Source organism: Lepisosteus platostomus, chromosome 7, assembly GCF_059453375.1.
Source record: "Lepisosteus platostomus isolate fLepPlt1 chromosome 7, fLepPlt1.hap1, whole genome shotgun sequence".
NCBI classification, from domain to species: Eukaryota; Metazoa; Chordata; class Actinopteri; order Semionotiformes; family Lepisosteidae; genus Lepisosteus; species Lepisosteus platostomus.
The window spans coordinates 5,219,815-5,238,320 of record NC_142617.1 but is presented as its reverse complement, the minus strand read 5'-3'; the positions used below and the strand labels follow the sequence as shown (position 1 = coordinate 5,238,320).

The following is an 18,506-nucleotide window of genomic DNA, read 5'->3' as shown; positions in this document are numbered from 1 at the left end:
GGATTTGCTGAGATGCCTCTCACTAGTTGATCAATCGAGGATGGGCAGACACAGGTGGGATTGTATCAGACAAGCCCTCAATGAATTTCACATTTTCTTTTTTCTGCGGGTGCTGAGAGCTCAATTTAAATTTCTGGATTAGCAGCATTCTGAAAAATGTGAAAATATTCAAATTACGTCTGCAGACTTGTATCTTCCACACATCATGATTTGGATATGACGTTAGCTATTTACGGAAGCAACTGTTAGCGTGCAGTATAAGGTATCATACAAATATACCCTATAAATGAATTGACAGTGCACACATGGTCAGTGTAGAGGCCTGGTCATTAAGGCAGTTTTCTATGAACTCTGCAGATTCTTCAATCGGCCTCTCGGCCACTGAGACTCGCTCCAAATACAAACTACAACTCCCGGCATGCCCGAAAAACCCCAGCGCATGGGTGTGACGTCACTCTTTCTTCGGTCACACATCAAAGCAGGAAGCACGGCTTTTTTATTTGGAGCAGAGGGGGGTTGTGTAGATTATCGGGTTGCATATGTACTTGTTTCAACGCACAGGAATTGAGCGCCGGGTGACTGTGTAGCAGCGGAGACCGAAACTCTTCTGCTGTGAATCTTGATCGCTGTCGCTCGTTTGAATTAAACTATGGAGCACATCAGAACGCCAAAGGTAAGATGAATACTCGGATTTGGGTTGAATTCTGCACTAAGACCTGCACTAAGACCTAAAGCCTATGCAGGAGCCGTGGAGAACGAGGTAGAGAAGACCGTCATTAGTCAAAATGACGAAATGCGCTTCAGAGCGTTGCAGTGCCTGATCAAGGATTAGCTAAAAGTGCAACATGTCCAAGGATAAGGATGAGGGAGTGTTCAGGGTGTTTATTTTTTACATGTACTGGTCTGGGAGTGGATTTTCACCGCTGCCACACTTGTCTCCCCACAGCGGCACAGTTTTATATCCCGAAACGGTGGTGAGAAAGTCACCCTGCCCTGTCGTGCAGCAGGATGCTGGTTGAGGCAGGGAGGCGTCAATTTCGTTCCGATAACCCGCACAGGGAAGGGCAGATAGCCTGTGTCATGTCGCTGCTAATGCCTCGTTTAGTGCCGTTTCTGCACTGGGATGATCTAATTCTCCCGATCTGAGCACCAAACCGGACTTGGCAGGTTGTGTTTTCTCGTGTGGATAGTCTATGAGGTGCTCAGTAAATGAAGAAGAACAAACGCCTTTCATCGATGGGTGTGACAGTTCGCGTGACAGCGCACCTGTTAGAGTAATTGCTAAGTAAACAGCTACGTTTCGACTCACAGCTTTATGTGAATTGATATAGAAAATGTCATTAGGGCAAAGCTTAAAAGGCCATACACAGTGTGATTAGTATATTTGGCTGACACTCTTATCCAAGTATTATTGCTTTTATACCCAAATACAGCTGTGTGACCTGATGTCAGGTCTTGAGTGTGATCTGTGGCGTCAGACAGAAGAGGAGGACATGTGTATATTAATAATTCCTCACACTTCTGTAGCACTGTTCTTGACACTCCACTCAAAGCTCCTCCCCACCTGTGCGCTCTCGGTGGCCAGTTCAGAGATGGGGATGACGAGGAAAGTCCAGGGGGAAATTTGGCCAGGAGTTTGGCCAAGGTAACACCCCAACAGTTTTCAAGAAATGCCCTGGGATGAAAAAACATGCACTGTGCGAACTTCAGGTCTCACAGGCTCTGCTGCGTTTATGTTCCCATGAAACCTAGTTTGACTGAACCTCGAAAAGCCCTGCTGCTCGGGTTCAGAAATGCAATCGTCCCTGCCCTCCTGATGCAGGGCAGGAGGAAGGACAATATCCCGGTTAGCGATTGCTCTGATTTTTCCCCCCCCGTTGTGTTCCAGCTGGAAGTTGGGGAATGGAAATGCAGGGAGATCCTGGCTGGAATGTGGCGATGCGTTCTTGAGCTGTGTGTGAAAGCAGCTGGTAAAAATTCGGCCAGGCGTATTCTTACAGAACACAGCTATCGTGCACATCAATCAAGTCAGTGTGCACCTCTATGAAACTTATCTTTAACACTTTATTCTGCCACAACATACTGTACATTATTAACTGGGATACGTTCTCCTAACCAAGGACAGGATGAGGTCCTGGAATCCATTAGCCTCTAACTACCAAAGAGGTCTGATGTGCCAAATAGCCTCCTGTCGTTTTGTACCCATTCTTATAGAAGAACCAGAGGAATAAATCAGATTGTTTGGTTTTTGTTTACATTGCTTTTCATTTGATGAGAAGCAGCTCTTTGACTGATGGGCTCAGGCCACCCTCCCATTGGAAGGGCCTGTTGTCCTGTTGTCTTGCTGTGTGCTGTCGGCGTGCTGACCTGTTGCTAGGCTACCTAGCGGAATGTGTGAGGATGCAGAAACTCCCTCACGTCGGCTCTTTCATTCGAGATGCCGAGCAATTCTACTGCCACCTGCCTGGGGGAAATGGTGGAAGGAGGGGAGATGTGCACCAGTGTCCATTTTGTGGCTGGTCCAACTGAAGAAGATGAAGCTTCCCTGGCCTTTATCCCAATAATATGATATGATAGTGCAAAGATCACAGAAGAATTTGCAAGCTGCCATTTAAAGACATGCAGTGTTTTTGTTGACAATGGAAGTAAAGCTGGAATTTGAGAAAGCTTCTGTTTCAACGTTAAGTTTAGTGATTTGAGGTAGGATTAGAGTTGAATTTGCATGGAAGTTAATCTTATTCAGCATCGTTGCAGCTGTTCATCGTAATAAACAATGACTTTCCTTTGCAATGGGAAGATGTGGAAGATTTCAGGCACTGCTTTTCTTGAGAAGTATCATTCTTTGACACAACTTTTAGACCTTTTATGTCATTCTTAGATCTTTTTTCCAGTTAGTTTTTCTTCTTTTGATTTTGGGACTGCCTAAAACACGTCTTTCTCAGATTTCAACCCTTATAAATCTTTTCCCTTATTTTATTTTTATCCTTGAAATGATCAAGATACTTGATGATGATCACAACAGTACTAATAGTCAGAAGAAAGTCAGAAACACAGAGCACCAGCAGCTGTGTGAGCTTTATGAAGCCATTGTGGTGAAGTCATAGCTCTGTCCCCAGTGCTGTGTGTGTCTCACAGCTGGGTGAGCCTTGTGTGAGTGCTGTGGTGAGCTCAGAGCTCTGTCCCCGGTGCTCCAGTGCATCAGTGTGTCTCACAGCTGGGTGAGCCTTGTGTGAGTGCTGTGGTGAGCTCAGAGCTCTGTCCCCGGTGCTCCAGTGCATCAGTGTGTCTCACAGCTGGGTGAGCCTTGTGTGAGTGCTGTGGTGAGCTCAGAGCTCTGTCCCCGGTGCTCCAGTGCATCAGTGTGTCTCACAGCTGGGTGAGCCTTGTGTGAGTGCTGTGGTGAGCTCAGAGCTCACTCCCCGGTGCTCCAGTGCATCAGTGTGTCTCACAGCTGGGTGAGCCTTGTGTGAGTGCTGTGGTGAGCTCAGAGCTCTGTCCCCGGTGCTCCAGTGCATCACTGTGTCTCACAGCTGGGTGAGCCTTGTGTGAGTGCTGTGGTGAGCTCAGAGCTCTGTCCCCGGTGCTCCAGTGCATCAGTGTGTCTCACAGCTGGGTGAGCCTTGTGTGAGTGCTGTGGTGAGCTCAGAGCTCTGTCCCCGGTGCTCCAGTGCATCAGTGTGTCTCACAGCTGGGTGAGCCTTGTGTGAGTGCTGTGGTGAGCTCAGAGCTCTGTCCCCGATGCTCCAGTGCATCAGTGTGTCTCACAGCTGGGTGAGCCTTGTGTGAGTGCTGTGGTGAGCTCAGAGCTCTGTCCCCGGTGCTCCAGTGCATCAGTGTGTCTCACAGCTGGGTGAGCCTTGTGTGAGTGCTGTGGTGAGCTCAGAGCTCTGTCCCCGGTGCTCCAGTGCATCAGTGTGTCTCACAGCTGGGTGAGCCTTGTGTGAGTGCTGTGGTGAGCTCAGAGCTCTGTCCCCGGTGCTCCAGTGCATCAGTGTGTCTAACAGCTGGGTGAGCCTTGTGTGAGTGCTGTGGTGAGCTCAGAGCTCTGTCCCCGGTGCTCCAGTGCATCAGTGTGTCTCACAGCTGGGTGAGCCTTGTGTGAGTGTTGTGGTGAGCTCAGAGCTCTGTCCCCGGTGCTCCAGTGCATCAGTGTGTCTCACAGCTGGGTGAGCCTTGTGTGAGTGCTGTGGTGAGCTCAGAGCTCTGTCCCCGGTGCTCCAGTGCATCAGTGTGTCTCACAGCTGGGTGAGCCTTGTGTGAGTGCTGTGGTGAGCTCAGAGCTCTGTCCCCGGTGCTCCAGTGCATCAGTGTGTCTCACAGCTGGGTGAGCCTTGTGTGAGTGCTGTGGTGAGCTCAGAGCTCACTCCCCGGTGCTCCAGTGCATCAGTGTGTCTCACAGCTGGGTGAGCCTCGTGTGAGTGCTGTGGTGAGCTCAGAGCTCTGTCCCCGGTGCTCCAGTGCATCAGTGTGTCTCACAGCTGGGTGAGCCTCGTGTGAGTGCTGTGGTGAGCTCAGAGCTCTGTCCCCGGTGCTCCAGTGCATCAGTGTGTCTCACAGCTGGGTGAGCCTTGTGTGAGTGCTGTGGTGAGCTCAGAGCTCTGTCCCCGGTGCTCCAGTGCATCAGTGTGTCTCACAGCTGGGTGAGCCTTGTGTGAGTGCTGTGGTGAGCTCAGAGCTCACTCCCCGGTGCTCCAGTGCATCAGTGTGTCTCACAGCTGGGTGAGCCTTGTGTGAGTGTTGTGGTGAGCTCAGAGCTCTGTCCCCTGTGCTCCAGTGCATCAGTGTGTCTCACAGCTGGGTGAGCCTCGTGTGAGTGCTGTGGTGAGCTCAGAGCTCTGTCCCCGGTGCTCCAGTGCATCAGTGTGTCTCACAGCTGGGTGAGCCTCGTGTGAGTGCTGTGGTGAGCTCAGAGCTCACTCCCCGGTGCTCCAGTGCATCAGTGTGTCTCACAGCTGGGTGAGCCTTGTGTGAGTGTTGTGGTGAGCTCAGAGCTCTGTCCCCTGTGCTCCAGTGCATCAGTGTGTCTCACAGCTGAATGAGCCTTGTGTGAGTGCTGTGGTGAGCTCAGAGCTCTGTCCCCGGTGCCCCAGTGCATCAGTGTGTCTAACAGCTGGGTGCTCTGTTGTAGGTCGAGCATGTGAAGCTTTTGGACCGATTCAGCAACAAGTCCACCACAGGAACTCTCTACCTCACTGCCACTCACCTGCTCTTCATGGAGGCCAGCTCCTCCAGCGCACAGGAAATATGGGTAAGAATCCGTCCCGATGTATTCTGCAAATTCTGCAAATCACTTATAATTATGGTAAGGCCTTGAAAAGCTACTCGCACTGCAGAACCAGGAAGTGCTCTTCTTCCTTTAAAACAAGGTCTCGTCAGTATTTGTTTGACCTAGAGGTGCAGCATAAAACTTAGCCTGGCAGAGGTGTTGTGTGTACAGTTTTGAGGCCTGTGCAGCCCTCAGGTGCCAGAGCTGGTCCAGAATGTCTTCAGTGCTGAGGGCTTTCTGTGTCTCATGCTAATGGAGACGTGACAGGCAGGAGGGAGGTTACCGTGGAAACCGGAGGGACAGAGCAGGAGGGCCATTCACAATTCCTTTTAATTGAGAGGCTGTGAGGCGCCTGCTCTGTGCAGAATACAGATTCAGCCAGCTAGGGCTTTTAACCCTTTCCCGGGCACTGTGATGACTCTAGGAGAGGCACTGGTGTCCCCCGGCTGCACCTTTCCATTTCTCTGTAATGACGTGCCACAGATGTATTTTTCTGATTGCCTGCGAAGCATCAAAATGAGCTCAGCTCCAAATACAGTATGAAAATGGTGTCAGACTGTGATGTGTGCCCCTGCCCGTCCTCGGATTATGGTCCAGATATTTTTGTCAGTGGCATAAAGAACAAACTTCACATGGCAGCAAGACTGAGATAGCTCCGCAAACCCACTCTAACACATGGGCGCATAAGGTGGAGAAATGAACAATATGGACCATTGTGCTGTAGCTCTTAAATGTGATTTCTCCAAAAATGCACGGCATGAGAACTATGCGGGAGAACTATGGGAGTGATGTGCTGAATGTGGTCTTGAACTGTTGGGGCATGGCTGGGAAGTCCAGGGCCCAGCTGGCATCGGGCTGGTTACACATGAGCGCCAGGGGTCACCCGCTGTGGGGGCAGGCTTGCCCATCCCTGTAGCCCTGCGGTAGACCATACCCGGAGGCAGGGCCGTGCCATGCTCACACGCCCAGGCAGCCTTCAGGACTCCCCGTCTCTCCCCCGCTGCCGCAGGTCCTTCATCACCACATCGCCACGGTGGAGAAGCTGTCCCTGACCACCAGCGGCTGCCCCCTGGAGATCCACTGCAGGAACTTCCGGGTGCTGCGCTTCGTGGTGCCCCGGGAACGAGACTGCCACGACGTCTACAGCTCGCTGGTCCGCCTGCTCCGCCCAGGTGGGTGACGGCAGGGCAGGGCAGGGCAAAGCTGGGTAGAACAGAGCAGAGCAGGACAAAGCTGGATAGAACAGAGCAGAGCAGGACAAAGCTGGGTAGAACAGGGCAGAGCAGAGCAGGGCAGGGCAAAGCTGGGCAAAGCTGGGCAAAGCTGGGCAAAGCTGGGTAGAGCAGAGCAGGGCAGAGCAGGGCAGAACAGAGCAGGGCAAAGCTGGGTAGAACAGGGGAGGGCAGGGCAGGGCAAAGCTGGGTAGAGCAGAGCAGGGCAGAGCAGAGCAGGGCGGTGCAGGGCAAAGCTGGGTAGAACAGGGCAGAGCAGAGCAGGGCAGGGCAAAGCTGGGCAAAGCTGGGCAAAGCTGGGCAAAGCTGGGCAAAGCAGGGCAGAGCAGAGCAGGGCAGAGCAGAGCAGGGCAGAGCAGAGCAGGGCAGGGCGGTGCAGGGCAAAGCTGGGCAAAGCTGGGCAGAGCAGGGCAGAGCAGAGCAGAGCAGAACAGAGCAGGGCAAAGCTGGGTAGAACAGGGGAGGGCAGGGCAGGGCAAAGCTGGGTAGAGCAGAGCAGGGCAGAGCAGAGCAGAGCAGAGCAGGGCGGTGCAGGGCAAAGCTGGGTAGAACAGAGCAGAGCAGAGCAAAGCTGGATAGAACAGAGCAGAGCAGGACAAAGCTGGGTAGAACAGGGCAGAGCAGAGCAGGGCAAAGCTGGGCAAAGCTGGGCAAAGCTGGGCAAAGCTGGGCAAAGCTGGGCAGAGCAGGGCAGAGCAGGGCAGAGCAGGGCAGAGCAGAACAGAGCAGGGCAGGGCAGAGCAGGGCAGAGCAGGGCAGGGCGGTGCAGGGCAAAGCTGGGTAGAGCAGGGCAGAGCAGACCAGAGCAGGGCAAAGCTGGGTAGAGCAGGGCAGAGCAGACCAGAGCAGGGCAAAGCTGGGTAGAACAGGGGAGGGCAGGGCAGGGCAAAGCTGGGTAGAGCAGAGCAGGGCAGAGCAGAGCAGAGCAAAGCTGGATAGAACAGAGCAGAGCAGGGCAAAGCTGGGTAGAACAGGGGAGAGCAGGGCAGGGCAAGGCAAAGCTGGGTAGAACAGGGGAGAGCAGGGCAGGGCAAGGCTGGGTAGAGCAGGGCAGGGCAGAGCAGGGCTGAGCAGGGCAAAGCTGGGTAGAGCAGGGCAGGATAGAACAGAGCAGAGCAGGGCAGGGCAGAGCAGGGCAAAGCACAAAGTGTGTGTGTGCACCACCCTCTTGCCTGTCGCACCTGAGGGCTCCTCTTGTCCCCCCCCCAGCCTCCTACGAGGAGCTCTACGCCTTCTCCTACAACCCCCAGCAGAATGACGAGCAGCGCGAGGAGGGCTGGCAGCTGATCGACCTGGCGGCCGAGTTTGAGCGGATGGGCGTGCCCTGCGACCAGTGGCAGCTGACCGACGCCAACAGGGACTACAAGGTAGGAGGGCGAGGGGAGGGCAGGGAGCGGGCCGGCCTCTCGACAGGCTCCGGGCTGCAGCAGTGCTCAGCAGTGGGCGTCCGCCTCAGTGCCAGCCTTCTAGAAGAGAGCTGAGCTGCTGGAAAGCACCAACATCGTTTGTCAGTTCGTCGATTGGCAGCGTTCTCTTAGTTGTGGTCACCTGTACACTTGCATTACAGCTAGGAAAGAGCTTACGGCCACAACTGGCTGACGTTTCACAACTATCTGATGGTGGTTTTGTGCACGCTTGTTGAACTGAATTTACTGAAGTTGAGTGTTATTTAACTTTGTTGTTGTTGCTCCTGATGTGTGTTTAAGTTGGTGTTTCCTTAGTATCTTTGTATTGGAGCACACATGCAAGTGAGCATTTCATTGCCCTTGTGTGCGATGACCACTACCCCGAGATGGAAAGAAAGGGCTGTTGCGGATGATTTGTCCAGCTGTTTGATCTCCGTGTTGCCCTGGTGCTCAGGTGTGTGAGACCTACCCCCGCGACCTGTATGTTCCTGTCACGGCCAGCAAGCCCATCATCGTGGGGAGCTCCAAGTTCAGGAGCAAAGGACGCTTTCCTGTGCTGTCCTACTTCTACCAGGAGAAGAAGGTCAGTCCCAGACGTCAAGAGCAGCAGCATCACCTTAGAGCTTTCTTGTCGGTCAGACTTGTCTTCCGACTGGCAGTGCCTGCAGGGCTGAATCGGTGTATTACTGCTGCTGGTCTGACTCGGAAGTAGATTATACTGTTCCTTTTTCTTTAATGCCTACTGATGTCCAGTGATTGCCTGAGAAATGAGATGCGCGCTTAGCCTTGCTTCCGAACCAGGCTCCCTGCGGCCTGTAGGTTGTGCTTCTATTCGAAGGGTTTTCGGTTTCCTAACAGGGCCGTTTAGCAGGGCTGTGATTTCTCGGACAAACCAGTCGTGCTGCTTTTCTTACAAGCACACCTTCTGGCTGAAAGAGCTTAGAGCAGTAGCAGTGTGGTCCTCTGTCCTCTCTCCATACCTGGAGGGCTGTGGCTCCTGACAGGGTGAACCCAGACTGATAGACCGCAGGCTTGCCTTCATGCAGCAGCCTGTTTAGTTTCATTCCATTTCCTTTGTGTTTAACCCGGATTGCTGTGGCTTAGATCTTGCATAAATCACAATGACATAGTTACAGATCCCTGACTGAATAAAAACAAACATTCGTAGCACAGTAACAATGCCAGGCACAAGAGTGAGCAGGTACAAACATGGCTAGGCTTTATGAACCCTGTAGGAGCTGATCCATTGACTCATTCAGAATGATGGACAGTAGATCATCGATTATTCCGGATTCCAGCATTTTCCAGGATTGACCAATGATCCAGCAAATGTTTATTGTACAAAATGTACAAAGAATACTCAGTGCTGTACTAAATGTAATGTATAGTACTCTGCATTAAACAAGCTGGAAGAATGTGTTTAGTGTTTCTGCAGTGCCTCTCTTTTAATGTGTGTGTAGTCTGTGTGTTTTTAAGCACTACTTATTTTATAAACAAATTCTAACCACTAAAAAATACATACACCACATCCACAAAAACATTGTTATAAAAAAATGCAGAAATATGTTGATGTGCTTATACAGCATTTTTGAAAATCCAGCAACTCCTTTTCTCTAGGGTGCTCGATAATCTATGATCTACTGACTGATTATCATTAATAAGACAGAAACAGGCAAGATTTAAACAGGAATCACCGGAGATTCTGATATCGGTTGCTTTTGTTGATTGTAAAATGTCAAGCCTGTATTCTGCAGTTTTCCTGATTATTTTTTGACCACTGTCCAAGCCTGTTGGGTAGGAGGGCTCTGGTATTGACAACGGCCGTGTGTGGCGCTGTCGCCCCCTGCAGGCTGCTGTGTGCCGGTGCAGCCAGCCTCTCTCCGGCTTCAGCGCCCGGTGTCTGGAGGACGAGCACATGCTGCAGGCCATCAGCAAAGCCAATCACAACAGCCGCTTCATGTACGTCATGGACACCCGACCCAAGGTAGGCTCTGTTCCACACGTCTGCTGCTCAATCATATGTCCATGTCCTTCATGCGACTCGGGTCTTAAGATCTAAAGGCTGACCTGAAACACCTCCTCTGACAAAATTCCTTTAAGAGATTTCATTCTCACATGCTTTGCCCTTTATTGCAGTTGACTTTTTTCTTGGCCAGTGCACACCAGATTCCTACATTCATGAAAACAAAGATTTTATACGACTGATGCAAAAGCTAGTTTTAATAAACGTTCATTCACGCTTTATGAAGTGGTTTCTTGTGCGCAAAGAACTTTTCGTCCAGTATGGTTTTTTTACACCTCTTTTTGTGCAGAGAAGTATTCCCCCCCACCCTTGTTTTAGTTCTGTTGGTGTTGTTTAGAAAAACTAAACTCTGCGGTTTTCCTGTCTCGTAAGAGACGTTAGCTTGTGGGCCACGTCAGTGGACACTTCAGGATGCAGGGTGAAATACTACAGGCAGATCACGAAGATAGAAAGAATTGAACTCCAATCTCAAAGAGATTTGTTGCAGATATAAACATGTACAGACCTGGACAGAAAATGCACCACAGAGCACAGAGTTGTATGTATGTAAAGTGCCTATAGAAAGTCTACACTTTCCAAAGCAACATGTTTTGTGGCCTTACAGCCTGAAATTAAGATGCATTCAATCAGAATTTATTTGACCTTTATTTACACCCTGTAACACACAAACCTCCAAGTGAGAAAACAAGTGTAGTTCCTAATATTAATAATAATAATAATAATAATAATAATTGCTTACGCTTATATAGCGCTTTTCTGGACAGCCCACTCAAAGCGCTTTACAGGTCATGGGGATCCCCTCCACCACCACCAATGTGCAGCCCCACCTGGATGATGCGACGGCAGCCATAGTGCGCCAGAACGCTCCCCACACATCAGCTATCAGTGGGGAGGAGAGCAGAGTAATGTAGCCAATTCATAGAGGGGTATTATTAGGAGGCCATGATTGGTAAGGGCCAATGGGAAATTTTAATGACCACAGAGAGTCAGGACCTCGGTTTTAATGTTCTAATGACTGGCAAGCACAATTGAATCGCCTCCTGTGTTGAGTTTCTGAAGCCCTTCCACTTGTGTGCTCTGGTTCCCCTGCTTGTGCAGCTGAACGCGCTGGCCAACAGAGCAGCGGGGAAGGGCTACGAGAATGAGGACAACTACTCCAACATCCGCTTCCAGTTTGTGGGGATTGAGAACATCCACGTCATGAGGGCCAGCCTGCAGAAACTCCTGGAAGGTCAGGATTTGAGCGCCACGGTGCCCGGCAAGGCCGCCTTCTCTCTCGAAGCTCTGGCGACTTGTCTCGTGTTGAGAAAATTCAGATCCAGACCTCCCCTTGTTGCACTCTGACCCCTCCGCGACCCAGATCGCTTCTGCTGGTGTGCACATGCTGTTGCTCGGTGTGCCTGTGGTATTTGTGATGAGCGTCTTCAGCTGCTGTGCGTTCTGCTGGTGCAGGCAGACACTGGTGCCTGTCTTGCTCTTTGAAACCCCAAGGCTTCGGGGGGCTGTGTGTTCATCAGTGGTCCGGGTGTTTTTAAGACTTTTTATGAAAAGAAAGTAAGTAAAGGAAGCAAGTCAGTAAAGTAAGTGGAGAAGGTAAGTTAGTTAATTCCGTAAAGTAAGGTACAGTAAGTTAGGAAAGTAAACAAGAAAGTCATTAAGTAAAGTAAGCAAGTTAAAGTACCACAGCTTAAAAGGTTGGGAACAATTGTTCAATTGTAATGAGCTCTTGGAGGTTGGCAAGAGCTGAGGTGGAATTCAGTCCTGCAGAAACAGTAGCTCCCAAGAGCAAGGTTGGAGAACTCAATCATTAGGTGAGAAAAACACAAAGTTTGCAGAAATTGCAGCAGTTGAACTTTAGGGCTCTAAGGATATCTACAGAGAATAAGTTAAAGAACCTTAAAACCGTAGATTGCTGCCAGACAGCACGAGTGACCAGAGGTCAGCAGGCATTGAGACTAATACGGGAGGGATGTAGAGCCCTGAGCCAGCTGAGTGGGTCGTGGGGACAGATGTGTGTGGCTCAGCCACTTACAACTCGCCCTGGCCAGCGTGAGACCTCTGCAAGGTTTGATCCAGGGTAAACCCAGAGCTGCAAGACAATCTCAACTTAAATTCTTCTTCCTCCTCAGAGTTGATCAGGAAGAAAAGGCAGCAAACCTTTTAATCTGTGACTGGAGTGAGGCAGGTGTGCAGGTCGTTGGGGATATGTTGGGCGAGACAGTAATGGCCTTCATCTGTGGCTGCTCTGATCTGCAGTGGTAGGAAGCAGGACCTTGACTGTGACTGACTACCTGCTGGGGCTGGAGAGTTCTGGGTGGCTCCGACACATCAAGGCCATCCTGGACGCCGCCATCTTCCTAACTAAAGTGAGTCACTTTTTGGATTTGGATTGAAGCACAGCTGGTCACGGTCTCAGTCAGTTTTGATGTGCATGCGGGTTTCGTCTCGGCCAAGTTCATTCAGTGCACTTTAACTGGTCAGGTGTCAGGTGGACAGCTCGATGGAAGATGGATCAAAACTCAGAAGCAACACTGCAATAGTAACAGGTGCAGCTTCACCTCCAGTTTCTCTTGTCCTTTAAAACCCACCTTCAGGCTGTCCTGCTCCTGCCTGGGGGCTTGTCATGGTTCAGCAGCGTCCTCATCTAATGTAATTACTGACGTAGAAGAGTTAACAGCCCAGGTCTAAGGTCTAAATTATTTCTGTGGCATCTACAGTTTTTCCTTATATCCTTATGTTCTCTGTGTTAGTGTGGCTTCAGTGGTACACATCCTTGTCTAACCGTAATGACCTCCAGAGATCCCTGGCCAGGGTCTGACCGAGTGCGTGTGTTGTGCTGCAGGCAGTGACCGTGGAAGGGGCCAGCGTTTTAGTGCACTGCTCGGACGGCTGGGACAGAACCGCACAGGTGTGCTCGCTGGGGTCCCTGCTGATGGATCCTTACTATCGAACCATCAAGGGCTTCATGGTACGTGTCGGGCTCGCTGCATGCACGTTCGCCTGAGCTCTGGAACTTGTAACTTTAGAGTGGTCCCAGTGCACCGAATCAGTCCGACCCGCTCTGCTGAGCACGTCCACAAGGGGGTGTCATGTTAAAGGACAGTCTACAGTGTAGTTCTGTCAAATTGTCATTGAGCTCCGTCCGTCATGTTGTTTGATAAGGTTGTTTTCTCTTTCCTTCCTGAAGGTTTTGATTGAAAAAGACTGGATATCATTTGGACACAAGTTCTCAGACAGGTAGCCTTCTTTGCACATGTTGACAAAAGAAAACAACAGGTCTGTTAGCCAGGTGGGGTAGTGATTTTGTTGTTTCAGGAGCTGGATATACATCCTCAGGAAGATAGATCGGTGGAGGGCAGTGCTGAGCAGACATAGAGGCAGGGGCATTTGCTGAGTCTACTGAAGACTCACTGGGGTAGATAATAGGGGAATTAATCTCAGATACCTCACAAGGTAAAATCCAGATCCGTATCTGTTGGAATTAAAAAGATTTGTCTTAAGAACTAATAAGACAATAAACTGTGATGAGCTCTGAGGTACTCCCCTGGGATTTTGCCAACCTGAGCGTTCTGACCTTCTGTAGCCCCCAGAGCTCTGAATCTCACCCCAGCCTGGTCTCACTCCCCTGTACTTCCCCTTCTCTCCCACTCGTCTGTCTCCCCTCTCTCCCCTCTCTCCTCCTTTCCCACACCTCTCCCCTCTCTCCCCTCTCCCCTCCTTTCCCTCTCCTCTCTCTCCTCCTTGCTCCTTGCCGCTCCCCCAGGTGTGACCAGCTGGATGGGGACCCCAAGGAGGTGTCCCCCGTGTTCACCCAGTTCCTGGAGTGTGTGTGGCAGCTGACGGAGCAGTTCCCCCAGGCCTTCCAGTACAACGAGTGGTTCCTCATCCAGGTTCACGAGCACGTCCACTCGTGCCAGTTCGGCAACTTCCTGGGCAACTCCCAGAAGGAGCGGGAAGACCTGAGGTGAGCGGGAGTTAGAAACGGCACAAGAGAGGAACTAGGAGGTGGAGAGGAAACGCACCTTGATTGAAACCACAGTGCGCTCGCAGGGCAGACAGAACCAGCGGCAGGACTCGCTGCGTGGTCTGTCCTACCTGGCTGTTCTTACCACGGTACATGAGGCAGAACCACGGTCTCAGAGCAGGCAGGGGGGGCTGAAATCAGACGGCCTCTACAAGAGAGTGAGATGCAAAGCTCATGGGCCTCACGGACGGGCCAGTCGGGCCTAGCAGCTCACGGATTCCGGGACCTGATCCGGCTGGCTCTTAAAGGAGCCCCAGGGCCTCAGCTTCAGCTGCATGGCTTGTCCCATAAGCCTTTGCGTTAATAGCACATCCGCGCGGTTTCCTCTCCTGGTTCGTGCTGCCCTGTAGATACCGAAGAAGTCCGCTGGGTCGACTTCGTCTTGGGGCGCCCTGGAGGATTCATAATATCAATATGATCGTCTGGGTGGTTTTAAGGCTTGTTCTCCCTCGACTTCCCCAGGCTGAAAGAGAAGACCTACTCCCTGTGGCCTTTCCTCCTCGCTGAGCAGCAGAACTACCTGAACCCCTTCTACTGCCCGGGCTACGCAGAGACGCACCCCGTCCTGGAACCCAGCACTCTGCCCTTCCATTTCAAGTAACTTTGATTTTTTTCACGGTCTTTCAGAATGTCTCGCGTCCGCGCGGCGCGTGTCCCTGGCAGGCGAGGGCCCAGGAATAACGCGGGTCGGGCGAAGTGATAAATAACTTTGCCGGTGGAATTGTGGGGGGGTTATGTTGGAAAGATGGGGCACAGCAGGCTAGCCCTTCCACACTTCCGAGTCGTTTAATGGCCAGGTTTCATGTCTCGCCCAGTGGCTGGCTTCTCCTACAACGCAGTATCCCCGCTGCCGCAGTGGGGCTCCAGAAGGAACAGAAGGAGCTTCTAGAACACTCCGAGGCTCCACTGAAAATTAGCACACACCTCTTCCCCTGTGTGATCCATCCCATCATGCCTTGCACCTGCTTATGCTTTTTTTTTAGAAAACTTCCTTTCAAAATGGAGATGCAGAACTGAAGAGTTTTTTCTTTCCTGTCCCGGTCCCTTGTTATCTGAGATTAACGTGATTAACGTGGCGCTTTGGGTATAAACGGTACGCGTGGCACGGGTGGGCTTTCTCCCAGTCTGCGTGACGGGTGTGTGGCGTCGGGGGGGTGCAGCTGGGGTCCTGAGTCCTGCCCTTCTCTCTCTGTGCCAGGTTCTGGAGGAACATGTATCACCAGTACGACCGGGCCATGCACCCCCGCCAGTCTGTCCTCAAGCAAGTCCTGGCCCTGCGCGAGGAGAGTCGGGCGCTGGAGAGCGCAGTCGGGAGCCTGGAATCGGTGAGCATCCGTCGGCACAGAGCCGTCAAAGACACCCCCCTCTGCTCTCTGGGGCGACACAGGGGGGCACAAACAGGGCTCCTGGGAAACAGCGGCTTGAGCGACTTCAGGGTTTTCCGACCCGCGTGGTCTTGTGTGTAAGATTTTACTGATGACGGAAAGAAAATACCAATAATGGTTTATTTATTTTTTTAGCCACGTGCATAAATCTATACGGTTATTTCCCTGGTGTAAGGTAGCGAAATCGCTCGCACCCGGGCGATGTCTCTTCCACGCTGGAGCCGATACCCTGGGTCGGTTGTTCCATGCTCTCACAACTCTTTGTGTAAGGACGTGCCCCCCCCCCCTCCCCATTCTTGCTTCCGCTGGGTCCCGCTGCCGCCGAGGGGGGTGTTAAGGCTGTTTTCTCTCTGTGTTCGGCTTGTTCAGAAACTGAAGAGGCTGGGCGTCAGCGGCCTGGACCTGGGTCTCCACAGCCGCCCCAGGGAGAGCGCCCCCCCGCCGCCGCGGCCTCAGTCGCTCATCCTGGGGGCCCCGCTCAGCTGCAAGGAGGAGCAGCAGCTGCAGGAGGAGGGGGGCCTGCAGGGCCGTGACAGCGTGCGGACAGTAGAGGGCAGCAGCGCCACGGACCGCGGGTACGGCGAGCTCCGGGATGCGTTCGCCAAGCCGGAGCCCACGCTGGTCAGCCTGGAGCTGGGGGTGGCGAAAATGACGTGCTAGCTGGGACCAGCGGCGGGGGGCGTGGGGGGAGACGAAAAGAGAACAGAAAGAAGCGGGGGTCACGTCCGCCACCGTCCGCTGAGGAGCTGCGCGCTGACTGCGGACACCCCCGTCCCAGCTGGGGGTGTGCAGGGAGGCAGTGGATCAGGCGAGAGAGGGGCGGAGAGGCTTAGAGGTACCTGTGCCGGCTACAGAGCGAGGCGGGGGTGTTCACTCCGCAACGAGCGTTAATCGCACTTAAGAGCTGTTGTTTTTTTTAATGTCTGTTTTTTTAAATCGGACTCGGTAGCAGTTTTCCACTAAAACACCCCAGAAAAGACAGAAACTGTCCTCCTGCTTGCACTGCGCGGGGTCAGGCAGGCTTTGTATCGGAAGGGGCTCTGTGCTGGTGTATTGGGTGGGACAGGGTGAATGTAGGGTTTTGTTTAAATTACGGATATTAGTTGTGCATCTCTTTATGGCGGGACTAGAGGTACTATGGCTCTATCTGAAGACATGGGTCTGAGCCGTCTGGAGTGACCTGCGTAATCTTCGCACGTACATGTTTTTGTCTACACACCTGTTAATATGCCTTTTTCTCTCTCTGGGCTCCTTATTCTTTAATCCCTCTGGTTCTTTATTTGCAGTCCGTTCAAAAAAAACCATACTAAAATGTTTGGCTCCCACATTGCTGGTGATAGGGAAGGGTACGTGAATGTATAGCGTCAGCTGCACAGGTCCTGCTGTCCGGATCAGGACGCGAAGCCTGGAGGGGACCGGTCCTCGTGTTCCTGCAGCGAGAAGCGAGGACCGGTCCCGGGACGGCGATTGCTAAGCAGCGCTGGGGGATCCTGATGAGAAGGGTGCCAGCACCCCGGGGTGGGGGAGAAAACGAGGACTTACCCCTTTCAGAAGACAAGGTCAGCCTGAAAACCCCCAGAAGCGAACACAGTCAAAGCTCCCGGTTGGCAGCCTGGTTTAGACCACAGCCTCGACTTTGCGGGCTCTGCTTGGCAAGACGGGGCTGTAGCACCGCTACAGTATTTTGTTTTCGAGTGCCTTCGGTTCTGCGCAGATACTCTCCATCGCGGGACAGTGACAGCGTCTGTCCTCAGATCTGCCTCCGCCTCTCCCTCTCGCCTGCTGTCCCCTGGGCAAAAAGACACCTGCAGCACGTTCTGCTCAAGCGGTGATATTACTTCTGAGAGCTCGATGCCTTTTTTTTTTTTCCTGGGACAGTTTCTTTTATCTGGGCTGTATTTCGGCGAATACTCTTATCACGCACCCTGAAGCACCGAGTTCACTGGCTGTTCTTTTGCCGCAGTGCCCACACGAAGGTCAATATTGAATTGAGCGGGGGAAAAAACGAGTTTGCTGACATTAAGGGGCTTATGTTCCCTGGGGGCGAAGTCCCCCTCTTTTCACTGCAGCCTGTTGTGCCCAAGGGAGAAATGATCTTAATCTTTTTGTACAGATGAAATCAAACAGTCCTTGCACAGTAATCATCGAGGAGGCTAATGCAAAGGTTCTAACTACTTTTTTTATCAGGTTAGCAGGGTTATTATGTTGAAAAGTGGTTTGGCCAGCATTGTGAATAATGCTTTTTCAATATGACCTTTCTCTTTTTCTGTGTAACCTGAAAGGGCATTAATTTTAAAAAATATTCCTTTTTTTAACTAGCATCGTTGTGCAGTTGATACAACTGCCTCGAAAGAGACTCAATGGGCATTTGTTGGTTAAGACCTGCAAGTAACCAACTGTTTTTATTGAAGACATTAGTAAAAATGAAGCCAGACTGAAAACAGCCCAAACCTAGCTGTTTAAATGCAGTGTACACTGTAGAAATGTTTAGTAACTGGTACTAGAAGGCCATTTATCTTTTTCAAGCAGGAACCATACATGTATTGATTATCAGTTTTTTGGGGGGGCTGAATTCATGTTTATCATTTGTACATTAAATCCGATACGCTGACAGGTCTCTAAACAATAGAGCTGGCGTATATGTTGCCTTATAATTCATTACTGACCTAAAATATATTTGGATCAGTATATAACTCCTAGAGAAAAAACTGTTAATACAAGTTTATGTATATATATGTTGCCATCTTCAGAATAAAATTAATGGAAAATATGTCATAACTATATGGATCATATTGCAAAGCTGCTTGCTGGTATACATTTTATTTCTAAAGCCTTTACACTCTGCCTGGTGCCTGCCTTTATCGTGCTAATACCAAGGAGAAGCTGGCGGGCCTGGTACATTTTTATGGTACCTCTTGCAACCATGTAATACTCTGTTCACTTGAAGTGCACTAATTATTGATATGCATTTTAAAGGGCATGCAGTCAGCCTTGGAGATGCAAGGTGATGTAAGACGACGATGAAATTTGTACTTCGAACCGGAATGCTTAGCAGATTTATTTAAGTGAGATCGTTTGTTAGCCTTCCTTCAGATAAAATGCACTTGATGGGGCACAGTGTGAGCACAGCAGATTGCTCTGGGTTCTTTTTGTCAACTCGCATTTGCAGA

At 51.3% G+C, this 18,506-nt stretch overlaps 1 protein-coding gene across 1 annotated transcript; it reads left to right on the top strand.

Annotated features, from left to right (window-relative positions):
- Nucleotides 1-445: 445 nt before the first annotated feature.
- On the top strand, nucleotides 446-18,106 carry mtmr6 (myotubularin related protein 6). The gene is made up of 14 exons (XM_088638780.1): nucleotides 446-673; nucleotides 5,129-5,248; nucleotides 6,276-6,438; nucleotides 7,708-7,865; nucleotides 8,359-8,487; nucleotides 9,754-9,888; nucleotides 11,026-11,158; nucleotides 12,184-12,293; nucleotides 12,770-12,895; nucleotides 13,115-13,164; nucleotides 13,691-13,891; nucleotides 14,414-14,548; nucleotides 15,150-15,276; nucleotides 15,706-18,106. The coding sequence occupies exons 1-14, from the start codon at nucleotides 650-652 to the stop codon at nucleotides 15,994-15,996; spliced, it is 1,902 nt and encodes a 633-aa protein (XP_088494906.1). The 5' UTR covers nucleotides 446-649; the 3' UTR covers nucleotides 15,997-18,106.
- Nucleotides 18,107-18,506: the final 400 nt, after the last annotated feature.